This window comes from Mustela putorius, unplaced genomic scaffold (assembly GCF_011764305.1).
Source record: "Mustela putorius furo isolate JIRA1106 unplaced genomic scaffold, ASM1176430v1.1 tig00003859_pilon_pilon_pilon, whole genome shotgun sequence".
NCBI classification, from domain to species: Eukaryota; Metazoa; Chordata; class Mammalia; order Carnivora; family Mustelidae; genus Mustela; species Mustela putorius.
In genome coordinates this window covers 16,709,532-16,724,211 of record NW_025422011.1, presented here as the reverse complement: position 1 = coordinate 16,724,211, position 14,680 = coordinate 16,709,532, and the positions used below count along the sequence as shown (strand labels likewise).

At 35.6% G+C, this 14,680-nt stretch overlaps 1 protein-coding gene across 7 annotated transcripts in view; it reads left to right on the top strand.

Moving 5' to 3' along the window:
• Nucleotides 1-14,680, top strand: part of METTL15 (methyltransferase like 15) — a 224,308-nt gene that overhangs the window by 19,329 nt on the left and 190,299 nt on the right. For 4 of the 7 annotated variants that reach the window (XM_004755895.3, XM_004755893.3, XM_004755892.3 and 1 more), the window contains exon 3: nucleotides 9,069-9,200. The exons of the other annotated variants lie outside the window; for them this stretch is intronic. In XM_004755895.3, coding sequence (XP_004755952.1) covers nucleotides 9,069-9,200 — 132 coding nt within the window. The remainder of the gene's footprint in view (nucleotides 1-9,068; nucleotides 9,201-14,680) is intronic. 7 annotated transcript variants of the gene reach the window in all.

Genomic DNA, 14,680 nt, shown 5'->3' with positions numbered 1-14,680 from the left:
GCTCTTTTGGGTTTTCAGAGGTTGTTCCAAGATTGACCTTTCATTCTGGCAAGAAAACTGTATTTTGAATGACAGGAGATAGAGATAATATTGCTCTAAGAAAGGTATAGGATAAATTGACTAGAGCTTATTAAGTGACTGAGGCTTAGAAATGAAGGTAAAGGGAAAAGGTAGGGTCCAGGGAAGGAAACAGAGGATAATTTGAAGGAACAGTGTTAATACTGAAAAGGGAAACAAACTTCATGAATTTCCAACTTTATGTTTTCACTTCTTTCTCAGACACCTTTACCCTAGGCTTCTTTATGTTTGATTTTATTCGACCTTTGTAGCAGAAACCATGAGAGAATTAAATTCAGTCTCCCTACACCTTTTTTTTTTTTTTTAAGATTTTGTTTATTTGAGAGAGAGCGCACTCATGAGCTCATGAGTGGTGGGGATTATGGGGGTGTTAGGGAGAGGGAGAAGCAGGCTCTCCGCTGAGCAGGCTGGTTCAGAGGAGGAGCAGATCCCAGGACACCAGGATTATGACCTAAGCTGAAGGCAGACCCTTAACCCACTGAACCACCTGGGCGCCCTCCCCACCCCTATTTTAAAATGACCTTCATAATAGGCCTATGAAGACTAACTTTTCCACGGTGTAGGATATCATCACTAAGGTACTTTTTTTTTTTTTTGAACCATACTTGTGAAACCAACATTTTTTAATGGAACATCTTTCTCCACATCCTCACCAAACCCTGTTGTTTTTTGTGTTGTTAAGTATAGCCATTCTGACTTGTGTGAGGTTCTATCTCATTGTAGTTTTGACTTGTATTTCCATGATGATCAGTGATGTTGAACTTCTTCATGTGTCTGTTGGCCATCTATATGTCTTCTTTGGAAAAATGTCTATTCGTGTCTTCTGCCCATTTATTAACTGCATTTTTTTTGGAGGTGTGTGAATTTTATACATTCTTTATATATTTTGGATACTAACCCTTTATTCGATATGTCATTTGCAAATATCTTCTCCCATTCCTTAAGTTGTCTTTTAGTTTTGATTATTTTCTTTGCTTTGCAGAAGTCTTTTACTTTGGTGAAGTCTCAGTAGTTTATTTTTGCTTTTTTTTCCCCTTGCCTCAGGAAGCATAACTAGTAAGAAGTTGCTATGGCCTGTGTTCTTCTCTAGGATTTTAATGGTTACCTGTTTCACATTTAGGTCTTCCATTGATTTTGAATTTATTTTTGTGTATGTTGTAAGAAAGTGGTCCAGTTTCATTCTTTTGCATGTTGCTGTCCAGTTTTTCCAACACCATTTGTTGAAGAAACTGTCTTTTTTTCCATTGGCTATTCTTTCCTGCTTTACCAGAGATTAATTGATTATATAATTGTGGGTTCATTTCTGGGTTTTCTGTTCTGTTCATTGATCTATGTGTCTGGTTTTGTGCCATGAAGATACAGATGTTTGTAAACATACGTTGAAGCATATAGGAATACTGTGTGGGAATAACCACTGTATGTAATCCATCTTTCAAGTATCATCATCTTTCATTAAAAGTTTCTACACATTATGTTGAGGTATATGGGAATAGCAATATGCTTAATTCACTAAAACTACACTGTGTATAAACCATCATTCAAGTAACATGTTCTTCCACTGATATATATGTGTTTGTAAATGGATGTGTAGAAGCGTGTGGGAGTAGACCTATCCTTACCTGAATGACACTACATGTTGTATAATGCATGTTTCAAGTAACAACAACAACCAAAATACCTTGATTTTGCTTCAGTTTAAAATTAACAAAATATCAAATCATTTTAATGAACACGAAACCAATTTTCTTGCTAAGGACTTAATTCTTGCTCAGGACTTAATTAATCTTGCTAAGGACTACTTTAGTACTTAAATACAAAATAAGACTTTTAGAAGTAAGAATAGAGATACCTTTGAGAAAGGAATGTGTAATTTTTTTGTGTTAGTATTTATTTTTGTAATATTAGTAATAGAAACTGCCCAGATTTTTCTAAAGTTATATTTTTTTCCGTGAAAAAGCCTTTAGCTTAGAGGCATGATTCATAACGTACAAAAGAAAAAAAAATTATTTCAGGACTTAATCAAATTAAGTATTAGAAATTCTTTGAGAACCTTATATCAGGGACATTTAATCTGTTCTGCTTAAGGTGACTCTATGCCTTCTGAAAGCTATGGGTGAGAAGCCGTGTTAGTGTCAGATTCTTCAGTTCCTATAAAACTTCCTACGTGTAGATTGACACTATTGGGGTTTGATTATGCTGAATGTATTATTTCTGAACTGTTTTGCAATTGGTTTCCATCTAAAACTAACATTTTTTAATTTGTTCGTTTTATTTTCTGTGTGTTCTGTTCTGAATTTTTCATTGCATCTAACCTATCTAACTTGACACATTGGTTTTATAATTACATATGGAAAAAAAAGTCCAAAAACTAATTGTTTTTATAAATGATTAGTGAATGACTTTTGCCAGAAATATAGTTTCTGAAGATTTAACCATAAAAATCAGAATGTTCTTGTTTGTAGCTAATCAATAAATATGTTTTGACTACCTGCTGACTATGTCTTAGTCCATTTGGATTGCTATAACAAACCCAGCAGATTGGGTGCTTTATAAACAACATAAATTTATTTCTCACAGTTCTGGTGGTTGTAAGTCCAAGATCATAGTACCAGCATGGTAGGGCAAGGAATCTCTTCCTGGCTTATAGCTGGCACATTGATGTGTCCTCACATGGTGGAATGGGCTAGCCATCTCTCTGGAGGTTCTTTTATAGGGCACTAATCCCATTTATGAGGGCTCCATCCTCATGATTTAAGCACCTCCCAAAGGAGCCTACCTCCTAATACCATCATCTTAAGGTGTTATGATTTCAACATAAGAATTCTAAGTAGATACACACATTCAGAGCATGGCAAGGTACATGTTTTTCTTCCATTTGAGGAAGCAAGAATATAATCTGGTACCCACCAAATATAGTTTACAGTTTCCTGTCGAAGGTAAGGGAGAGTCAGCCTAGATTTCATGATGGGAAACTGTTATTAATATTGTTAACAAAATGAATATTAAGTGATAGATCAAAGTTAATCCAGTTTATAGATACTCATTTTGCTGAAATAGAAGCAAACTCTAATTGAGTTAATAATACATAATTGTATCTATAAAGCAGGAGATTTTATGATATGCAGAGGCAGGTATTCATTTGCATTGTGATATGAAAAGTAGATATTAATTTACATTTTAAATAGTATTCAGTACTGCATTTCTCTCTAGTTCATTATGTCAGTTTAGGAGGTTAACCACAGTGTTCAACAGGTCTCTGACCCTTTTCATTGTACTTCTGTGATAATGGGAGAACGAGAATTAACTATTTAAATGAGAAAACAGTAAACTATTGCTAATAGTTATGTTTGATTTTGAATTAGTGATTGCATATTCAGTTACCACTTTGCGTACTATAACTGTTTTTTTTTTTTTAAGATTTTATTTATATATTTGACAGAGAGAGATCACAAGTAGGCCGGGAAGCAGGCAGAGAGAGAGGAAGGGAAGCAGGCTCCCTGCTGAGCAGAGAGCCCCATATGGGACTCGATCCCAGGACCCTGAGATCATGACCTGAGCCGAAGGCAGCGGCTTAACCCACTGAGCCACCCAGGCGCCCCTATAACTGTTTTTGTTCACTCATTCTGTTTTGTGTTGATTTTGAGTAAAAGTCTTCTAAAATCTTATGTTTCCAAAATGTAAACTTACCTTAGAATATATATATCTAAATTAAACTTTATTGACTTAAGGTAGTAATTTTGAATACCTGTTCTTTTCCTGTTTTGTTTAACAGTAATATTTTTAGTGGCTTAATTTGTCCCTTACCTAAATCCCTACATGGCTATGTATTTCTAGATTTTTTTTTTAATCTTTTCTGCTGGTGCTCATTTCCTTGTATGCAGACTTACAACAAGGTCTTCTCCAGTAACTTTCCCCCATAGAGTTAATCTAAGCAAATTGGGGAGCTTTTAGGTAAAGTAGACAGCACATTATATTGAGTCAAAAAACCTTGGATACTCATTCCTCAGATTTCCACATGGCTGACTTCCTTACTTTTTGCCTTTATTTAAATGACATCTTTTCAGAGATTCCTTCCCTGGCCACTCTGTCTAAAATTTCAAATACCAGTCCCCAATATTTGATATCCCCTTTCCTTGCCTTTTTTTTTTTTTTTTTGCCATTTTTCTCAGCATTGTCACTAATATGGCATATATTTAATTTTCGTCTTGCCTGTCTGTTGCCCCACTTCCATACCCTACCTCCGCAGGATCTTAGACTATAAGTTCCTGGCTGTTTGTTTTTACAAACTTATTTTCAATCTTGAAGGCAATGTCTGGCACATAGAAGATGCCCTATAAATATTGTTGAGATAATTACTGAATGGAGGAATAACAAGAAAGATACTGGTAAGAGAGGGGACACCTGGGTGGCTCAGTTGGTTAAGCAGCTGCCTTCGGCTCAGGTCATGATCCCAAGGTCCTGGGATCATGCTCCTTCCTCAATGGGGAGCCTGCTTCTTCCTCTCCCCCTGCCTGCTGCCCCACCTGCTTGTGCTCTCTCTCTCTACTTCTGTCAAATAAATAAAAATTTTAAAAAATTTAAAAAGAAAGATACTGGTGAGAGAGATGTTAAAGAGATAGATGTGGCAAGTAATCAGATGAAGAGAAGAAAAGACAGGGAGGAATGATGAAATGACAGTGAGCTGTAAAGTCTGAGTTTCAGTGTGACAATGAAACCCTTCCCTTGTTCAGTAAGTATATATTCATAAATATATATAGTTTCTACTAATAGCAGGTACAGAGCTTTTGGTGCTGGGGTACAATGTGGAGCAAAATTAGACATGACCTTAGTTACTAAGTGTTTGTAATTTGGTGGAGAAGACAGGCAGTTAGCAAATAATCATCCAAATGAATGTGAAATTTCCACTGCTCTGAAAGAATATTTGGAGATATGAACTCATTTAATGGGAGGATTTAAACAAGTCAGGGAGTCTGGGTGAGGCTTGGCTAAGGGGGAAGTTAATTATAAGCCAAGAATCTCAAGAATTAAACAGGTAAAGAGGAGAGCAAAAAACACTAAAGAGAGCAGAGAGGAGAACATGTGTGAAGGTTTTATGCTGGGTCGAACCATGATGAGAATGAAGGCTTATAAGGAAGCCACTGAGTAAGTTGAAAATGCCTAGGTAAGGTAGTGAAAGGTGCGGCTAGAGAGGGAGTTACAGGTGAGGGATAATTAGGTTTGCCTTTTTTAAAAGATAATTTTGTCTACACTCTTGAGCATGGATTGATCCAGACCAATTATGAGGCTTTCATCCAGATAAAAAGTTATGAGTGGTGATAGTTGTGGAGTTGGAGAGGAATGGACGGATAACGAGAGAGATTTAGGAGGTAAAAAACACAGGACATTTATTAAAATACCATTTTTATGTTAGACACGGTGTTAGGTAATGGGGATACAAAAAAGCAGTGTGTGGTAAAAGCACTCTCTGGAATAAAGCATTCTATCGTAGAGATATGTATAGATTGCTTTGGGATTATAGTAAGGGAAACAATTCTGCCTCGGATTTCAGAGAAGATGAGGTGGATACACATTTTTCTGAAGTAGCTGAGTTTTCTAAGTAGGTGAGAGGAAGGGAATTCTAATAGAGAGAACTATTTGTACAAAGGCAAAACAAAGTATGCGAAAGCAACATTTGCTCAGAGAGGCAAAATTTCAGAACATGATGGAATGTCTAAGAAATGTTAATGATACAGGAACATTATCCTGTGGGAGATCTGGAACCTTGATACTTTCCTCTTTGTCATTGCCCTCAAGTTTAGCATGGAACCTGGATTTGAAATCCATTTGGGCGTAGACTTTGGAAAGAGGGACAATTGGGTTTGAAGAGGTGGGGCTTTCATTTGAAATGTTCACCAACAGAAATGAAAGACCAGAGGTTGGAACTAGACATGGGGATTGAATGTACCACACAGGTGATATTTAAACTCTCAAGATTAGATATGGTTATTAAAGCAGATAAAATAAATTCTTGGTTAACACTTACATTGAATGTCAAAGCTCCAAAAAAATTTAGGAGTTAGAAAAAGAATGGGTTAGAGAAGTTGGTATGTAGGTATGTAAAGCTAAATTGGAATAAATGGCTACCTAATCTTATCTAGTTCATCACTTTTGGCTTAGTAGCCCAGGATTTGAAGGAAGAGGTTGTTGTCTGGCACTGTGAATAGCTCAAGTAAAAGTTAAAAATGATTTGTAACACCTTTAATACCTGGACTGTTTTCTTGGTTTATATTTAGGATTAACTCTTCCCTTGCTGTAATTAACAGTTTTTCATCCAAATTCCAAAACACTCACTTGCTACAATATATGCATTATAGTATTTCATATAGAAACTAAATCTTGTAAATGACTTTATTTCAAAGCTTTTTATTGATAATTGTTTTATGTTGAATAAACTTTACCACATAGATCCAACTAATCAAGCTAATACTGTATCACTACTGATCTGGACACATTTATTTATAAAAAGGAATTCTAAGGAAATTGCCCAGACAGTTAAGAATTGCCAGTTTGGAACAGGAGGTTACCAATCTCTGGTCCATTATTTGAATTTTGCTGTATTTCTTTCCATGTGTTTATAGCTTCAATATAGCGAATGTTCAGCCTATTAGTTGGCTTATTACCTTTCAGAGGATTTGCTGTGTGTGTTTCCATTGAATGATCTGTAGGCATTTCCTATGGTAACTGTTTTAATCAAGGCATAAACTTTGCTTCCATACTTATGTATTGATAGAACTGAATACATTGGGTAAAAAAAAAAAAGTAAATAAGTAAAAAAAATTAAGAATAGAAAACCAATTAACTACCAATAATAGTTTAATCTCTAAATGAATGTATGTTGCTATTAGGTGCACTACTATATACCACACTTTAGTCAATAAGAATATTTAAAATAAGATTAATTTATCTCATATGTACTTAATGTTCAAACTTGAAAATGGAATTTGTATGGTGTGTAAGAGAGGCATTCAGGGAGTATGATTTTTGTAAATTTATTGTCAGTTGCTGAAAATTAACATGAAATGTGTATGCTTGCTATAAACATTTTCAATATTCTTAAAAATTAGACATGTTATATTTTGTATGATTTTCCATGAGATAATATTACTGCTAGAGATAGAAACCTAACTTTTTTTTTTTGCAATGGACATGTTATATGAATCTTTGGTTGTGCTTTTGTTTTCTGATGTTTTATGTAAAAGTTCAAAAAGGAGGAGAAATTATGCATTCACTTTGCATTTTCTCTTTACTGAATTCAGGGATATATGATTTCCTGTTAAAATGTGAGTGGGAAGACTATAAGTCCTTTTAGATTAGTTTTCTGGTTGTTCACATTTTATGGGTGATGCTTTCTTTAATTATCTTAGGTGATTTGGGAATGTGTTGACTATCAACAGAATTTTTTAGACTATATTTAAAGTAGTACTAATGGTCTTTTAGGTCAGTACAGAAACACTAAATTGACAAAATACATCAATTAGCCTTTGATGGTTTTCCTTTTTGTTATGTTAATTTATTCTCCTGACTCAGAAATGAGCGCTCTTTTAGATTCAATTCATTTACACAGCAGGTCAGTGGACTTTGGGTTAACATGTCTATGAATAGATATTTGTAGTTATCTTGAACATTTGTAATTGTTTAGATTTCCCCCCAGTTTTCTTTCTTTACTTAATTCCCTTTCTCTTTCTTTCTTTCTTCCTTTGTTACAGTGGGAGCTGAAGGCAGATGCTTAACTGACTGAGCTACCCAGGCATCCAGATCCCCATCCCCCATTTTATTATCCTGGTTTTGTTAGATTGCAGAAGGCACACTCATCTACTTGGATATTTATTTTTGAACTTTTTTCTTTCTAACATAATGACTAGGGGGGCAATATTTAAGTTACATCAGATTACTTATAGTTCTTTTGTATGCTCTATAAAAATTTATAAGCTCAATCCAGTAAGTATGTATTGAATGTTTTTTATGTGTCTAGCATTGTGTTAGGGGATGTAGGGGTTACCAGAATTGGGGGTGAATAAACAAAGAGGGGATAATCAATACTCAGAATATTTTATCTTAACTGAAGGCTTACTTTATGTTTGTGAAATACAAGTATTAAGAAGGCACTGAATACAATTTGATCATCTAAATCTAGAGTTGGAGAAAGAGCTCAGGTGAAGTAGCTTTGGAATTCATGGAGAAAAGAGGTGGGTTTTCTCTCACTTAAGGACCACTTCACTAAGGCAGCCCTATGTTGAGTGGCATGTGTGGGATGGATTTAAAGTTCTCCCAGGTTTATAATTCAACAGGTGAGAATAAGCCTTATGTAGATGTCCATAATAGTAATATTAGTTGAAAAGATAGGTGTTATAAGAAAGGTATATTATTCATGGGGCACCTGAGTGGCTCAGTGTGTTAAAGCCTCTGCCTTCGGCTCACGTCATGATCTCAGGGTCCTGGGATTGAGCCCCACATGCTGAGCAGAGAGCCTGCTTCCTCCTCTCTCTCTGCCTGCCTCTCTGCCTACTTGTGATCTCTGTCAAATAAATAAACAAAATCTTAAAAAAAAAATAAGGAAAGGTTTGTTACTCAAATTAGCTGAAGGAGCAATTATGTTAAATAGGGTTCTTTAGAAAATGCATCATGGAGAAGGTAGCATTTGAGAAACACTTGGAAAGATGCTTATGCTTTTGGAGGCTTGAGTAGTTTATTGTTTGATGGAAGTTTATAGAACTCATGAAGTGTAATGGAAATTATCACCTGACTTAGCTTTTTATTACATGTATTATTCCAACCTAATAATGTGAACTTGGAAATATCACTTGATTGTCGAAGCCTCAATTCCTAATATGGAAAAGGAAGATTCTGTAATTATATCCTCATTAAGGGTTTTTATAAACTATCACAGATTATTTGTAATTATCAGAGTTAACTTTATAGATGGACTGGATTTCTTCTGTTTACCTTTCCAGAACCACTCTATCCCTCTCTACCCTATTTTTGTCCTGGGAGGCTTGACCTTTCTCAACTACATCATCTGGCTCCCTTGCCCTTTGGTTTCTGGTTGGATTACACAAATGGGAGATACCAGCTGGAGATCAGAGGTGAGATAAAAGCGAAGTCAGGGTACTTACTCCTCTGAGACCCTCCCTTGTGTTACCTTGAATTGGATGGTATCCTTTCCTAAAAGCTATCTTCCTGTCAGGAGGCCCTCACTGTATAACTAACCCTCTTTGATAATCACTGGTAATCCTTATTCCTCTTGAACTTCAGGTTTAGGGATGATAAGGTCTCTTGAAGCTAGATCCCCAGGAACTGTGCACTGTGTCTTTGTAAGTAGTCCCTTAATTAAACCACCATTCTCAAATTACCAAGTTTGAGCATGCCACCATTTTTCTTTTTCCACTGCCAGAACTGACTGAATACTGTCTATTCTCTTGGAATGACTTTTCTCCAATCTCTGTATCTTAAGTACTTATTACCATTAAGTGTAAATAGGAGTCTCTATAAAATGAAAATATTCTGGGAAGAATCACCTGTTAAGTTGTCTGGCTAATATGTTAATTGTCAGTAGTTATGATTAGATTATTTGCTACTTGTGTATGTGTGTGTGTATGTATGCTTATGTGTGTCCCTCCTTTGCTTTGTATTCAGTGAGAACTCAACATTTTTGTGTTTAGTCATCTTTTTTTCCCCCTTTTTTTAAATTAATTTTTTATTTTTTTATAAACATGTATTTTTATCCCCAGGGGTACAGGTCTGTGAATCGCCAGGTTTACACACTTCACAGCACTCACCAAAGCACATACCCTCCCCAATGTTGTTTAGTCATCTTTTTAGCAGAAAATACCATTAGGCTAATTGGATCAAGATACATGGAGATTTTTCTTGTGGCAATGAAGAGTCTTTGAAGAGCATAAGGCAAGGAAAAACCTGGCTAAATTTCCATTTTTTTATAGGCTTCTCAGATGGCTGTATATATTGGGTGAATTTGTAGGCAAGGACGCTGATGTTTTATATTAGATAAAAGGTTATAAGTATCCGAACAAGAACAACAATAATTAGTATATGGATGACGAGTTGAAAATGAGTGGTTGTGGCTGTGGATTGTGGATTAATATCACTCTTTTATTTTTTGTGTGAGTAATCAGATGGAGCATTGTGCTGCTACATGATATGGAGAATAATGGAGGAAGATCAGGTTTGGGGGAAAGATGATGAATTAATTTTTATTTGGATATTTGAGGTGCCTCAGGGACATCTAGTTTCTCCTGTAAAGAAGGGAGTTGACTGGATTAGTCTGAAGCAAGGAGGAGACCAGATTAGAAATAACAATTTAGGGGCGCCTGGCTGGCTCAGTCGGTTGAGTGTCTGCCTTTGGCTCCAGTCATGATTCTAGAGTCCTGGGATTGAGTCCACCAGGGAGCCTGCTTCTCTCTCTCCTGCCTACCACTCTGCCTGCTTGTGCTCTCTCTTTCTCTGTGTCAAATAAATAAATAAAATCTTAAAAAAAAAAAAAGAAGTAACAATTTAAGGAGTCATCTGCAAGGCATTATTTAAACCATAAAGATAATGAGGTCACTCAATAAAACATGAGGGATGAAGCAGTGAATAAGTAGTATGGAGAGGGAGAGAGAGAAAGAGAGCAAGAACTTTGGTTCTTATGTACCCATGAGAACTGGAGTACTTGTGCTTAAAGATTAGGGTAATTGATTTAAAAATGTTGAGTTAGAACATCTTGAGCTTATGAGAAGATCCAGTAACTGAGCATAAGAGGTGAAGGTTACTACATTTGAGATGGACATGTTGTCAAAGTATCAGAGTTTGTATTTACAATCAGAATGGATGCAGACTGACAAAGGGATATCGTATTGATTATTGACCATTTAAATATGACAAGTGGCATTGCTAAATATGAATTGATTTTCTGAAATGGAAAGCTGTTCTTGGTAATGTTGCTCTCAATTTACACAATAGTTACATTCCTAGATGATTAACTCTATATTAAATTCTTGCAAAAAGTACTGTGTGATATGTAAATTAAAATTCAGTTTCTCAGACTTAATTGTCCTTCCCTTTCTTCCACCCTCTTTCTGAGCTATATGTAATATAGAATTTGGGTTCTTTTGCAGCACTGTGTTGTGGATTGTAAGACATACAGCATGCCTGTACCTCATCCATTAAAAGCCAGTGGCATCCTCTGATTCTCTGTACAGCCTAAGCACATCTCAAAATGGCCCTGTTGGGCACCACTGGGTTAGGGGAAAGAAGGCGCAGAGTAGCATGTGGATTGGATCAAGGAAAAGGGTTGTGTTTGCACTGTGACCTAGTATGATAGAGGTATGAGGCAGAAAATTACCTGGCGACAAAGTTTCAAGTAGAATCTTGATAAAAAGTTGAAATGTGCAAAGTCATAAAATTTTCTTACCATCTTAGACTCCTGACTTCATTAACTCCTTCCTCCAAGAGATCCCCAGCCCATAGGTAGTGGCAGCCAAGTTATATGTTAACACTTAATGACCTGGAAAAAATTCTTGACTAGATTTGGTGAAGAGTGTAATTTCAGCATAATTTGTAATTTAGCTACATTAGCATTTTACTTCCTTTTTTAAAAGTTTTTTTATATTTAAATTCAATTAGTTGATATATTTTCATCATTAGTACTTCCTTTCTGCTAACTTCCAAGCATACCTTTTCTATATGAAGACAAGTATGAATGCCTTATCTTTCCCATTTAAATGTTTATTCTCATTTTTTCTTGACATCAGTAAATGTATTGAATAAAATTGTAATCACTGAACTTGTTTGCTTACAGATATATCCAATTGTACTAAAATGCAGTGAATCATTGCAGTTTCATCTTTTGTTCAAACTGATAAATTTTTAATAGTGTCACCTTTGTCCAATTTTAACAGTTTTTGTTATTTTGGAAGAATCATCTCATTTGCAGCAGTTTACTACTGGGGATCTTAATCAAAAGTATTGCTTTTGAAAGATTAAATTCAAGTTGTGGTATTTAGATATCGCACTTATTTTAAATTAGATAACTTTTGTAATATGGAACAGTATTTCCATTTTTTTTTTAATTTTTTTTTTTTTGACAGACAGAGATCACAAATAGGCAGAGAGGCAGACAGAGAGAGAGAGAGAGGAGGAAGCAGGCTCCCCGCTGAGCAGAGAGCCCGATGTGGGACTCGATCCGAGAACCCTGAGATCATGACCTGAGCTGAAGGCAGAGGCTTAAGCCACTGAGCCACCCAGGCGCCCCAGTATTTCCATTTTAAATAAAATTTAGGATGATAAAAAAATGATTAGGAATAAGTGAGGTTTGATGAGGTTTTTATAGCTTCCTTTGTGAAGTAAAACCCTATCCTTAATAGTGAAGATTAGAAGTAATTCCTGAAGTATACATGCTTTGTGAAATTTATTCCTACTTTCAGTCTGTTTCTTGGGAGAAATGCCCATGCCAAGAAAATCATTGTGATTAACATTAATTGTTATGCTTCTTGGGTTTCCCTGCAGATAAGCCAGAGTTGTAAAAAATGGACACTTTTTTTTATTCTTTCCTATGAAGGTCACATCAACTGATATGGTCTTGAAATGGAGCACTGATGGTCACCCACCTGATTGAAATGGCACTATGTAATTATATCACAATTATATGCATGGGTGGCATCTCTTTATTAAGTTACATTTGTTCTTTATTAAAATACATATCATTTTTATGTGAGAAAAATTAGATATTTCATAAAATCCAATTTATTCGTGTCCCTTAACCTTAATACATTAGCTGTGTTTTAAACTGGTAGGAAATAATTTGTTCTTGCTGTCTTTCTCTTTTTATCATGGGCTTTTGTTAATCTTGTAAATGAATCTATTAAATCAATTAAATTAATTTCAGCTGCTTTTAAGTTCATTCTATAGGGGCTTCCCCCAATGAGATTTTCATAAACTATAATTGAGTTTATATTTACCCTAAAGTGAGTTTTTCAGTCATTTGTCCTTTGAAATTCACTTTGGTATGGCGTGTGATATATTAGATGAGAATTATTTCTTCATCTTTGATACATGGTACAGTGTTTTGCTTGCTTGTTTGATTGCTTATTTGTTGTTTTTGCCACAAATGACAAATTCCTGAGAGTTCTATGAAAATCAAATTTCAGATCTTTCGGGACGCCTGAGTGGCTCAGTTGGTTAAGCAGCTGCCTTCGGCTCAGGTCATGATCCCAGCGTCCTGGGATCGAGTCCCGCATCGGGCTCCTTGCTCAGCAGGGAGCCTGCTTCTCCCTCTGCCTCTGCCTGCCATTCTGTCTGCCTATGCTCGCTCTCTCCCCATCTCTCTCTCTGATAAATAAATAAAATCTTTAAAAAAAAAAAAATTTCAGATCTTTCTATTTCCTCACTGTGTATTATAATCTTACCATGTTTTATCTGAATAAAATATTGAATTAATACTGATTCTGGAAATCAGCAAGATTAAAGATTAAAGGGAAGGTATATTTTTTAACTTTTAATTTTCATTTTCTCAGATTTGGAAGTCTATAGACTTATCAGAATAATGATGCATAAGGAAATTAATTGCAACTTACAAAATAAAAAGTTTTAATATGTGGTATTTGCTAAAATATATCATGTCATAAATAACAAAATCCTAACTGGGAGTATTACTTAAGTGTAATCTGATTTAAGAAAAAGACAAAAAATCTTAGGGTATGTAACTTTTTAAGTTTCTCTTTTTGGAATGTTAAAAATTGACTTTAAAAATGTCTCTTAGAAGAGTGGGCCAGGGAGTAGAAGGTATGAGGCAGGTGTAGAGTGCTTTAAAGTCTTTGTTTCTGGAACATGGCAGGAAATAGGGCACCTTGTGGTTGGGAATTCTGACTCGATTAAGCCCTTCCGTCTAGGTCCTGGAGTTTAATATATTGGGGAAGATTAAAAAAAAAAATAGTGAACACACTGTGATATCCAGTTTAGAAACGGCTTCCATTGATCTTCATCTCCTGGTACCCATGCTCTTTGTAGTTCCTTCCCGCAATGAATTGGGTTGACCAGTGTAACCAGTAAGATATTATAGAAATGATGGTGGTTGACTTCTGAAGCTGTCAGAAAAGAAATAATGGCTTTCCTTGCTGTCTCTGAAATTAATTGCTTGCTTAGGGAGGCCAGTTACCATGCCATTAGGATGCTAAAGTCGCCACAGGGTGGAATTAAGGCCTCTTGCTAACACCTAGCACTAGGTAAGTGAGCCATCTTGTAAGCAGATCCTTTAGCCTCAAACAAGCCAGATGAATGTAATACTGGCTGACACTGACTGCAGCCTTGTGAAAGACCTCAAGCCAGAATCACCTGGTTAAACTGTTTCTTTATTCCTAACCCATAGAAACTGTGAGGTAATAAATATTTATTGTATTAAGCCCCTAAACTGAGGGTAATTCATTATGCAGCACAGGAATGCAGAAGTAATTCACACAAATAAATCAGAGTTTCAACTGTGATAATTGTCATCAAGGAAAGGTATGCACTGCTGTGAGAATAACTAACAGACTTCAGATTTAGTATGGGGTTTTGAGAAGGGCTTGTGAGC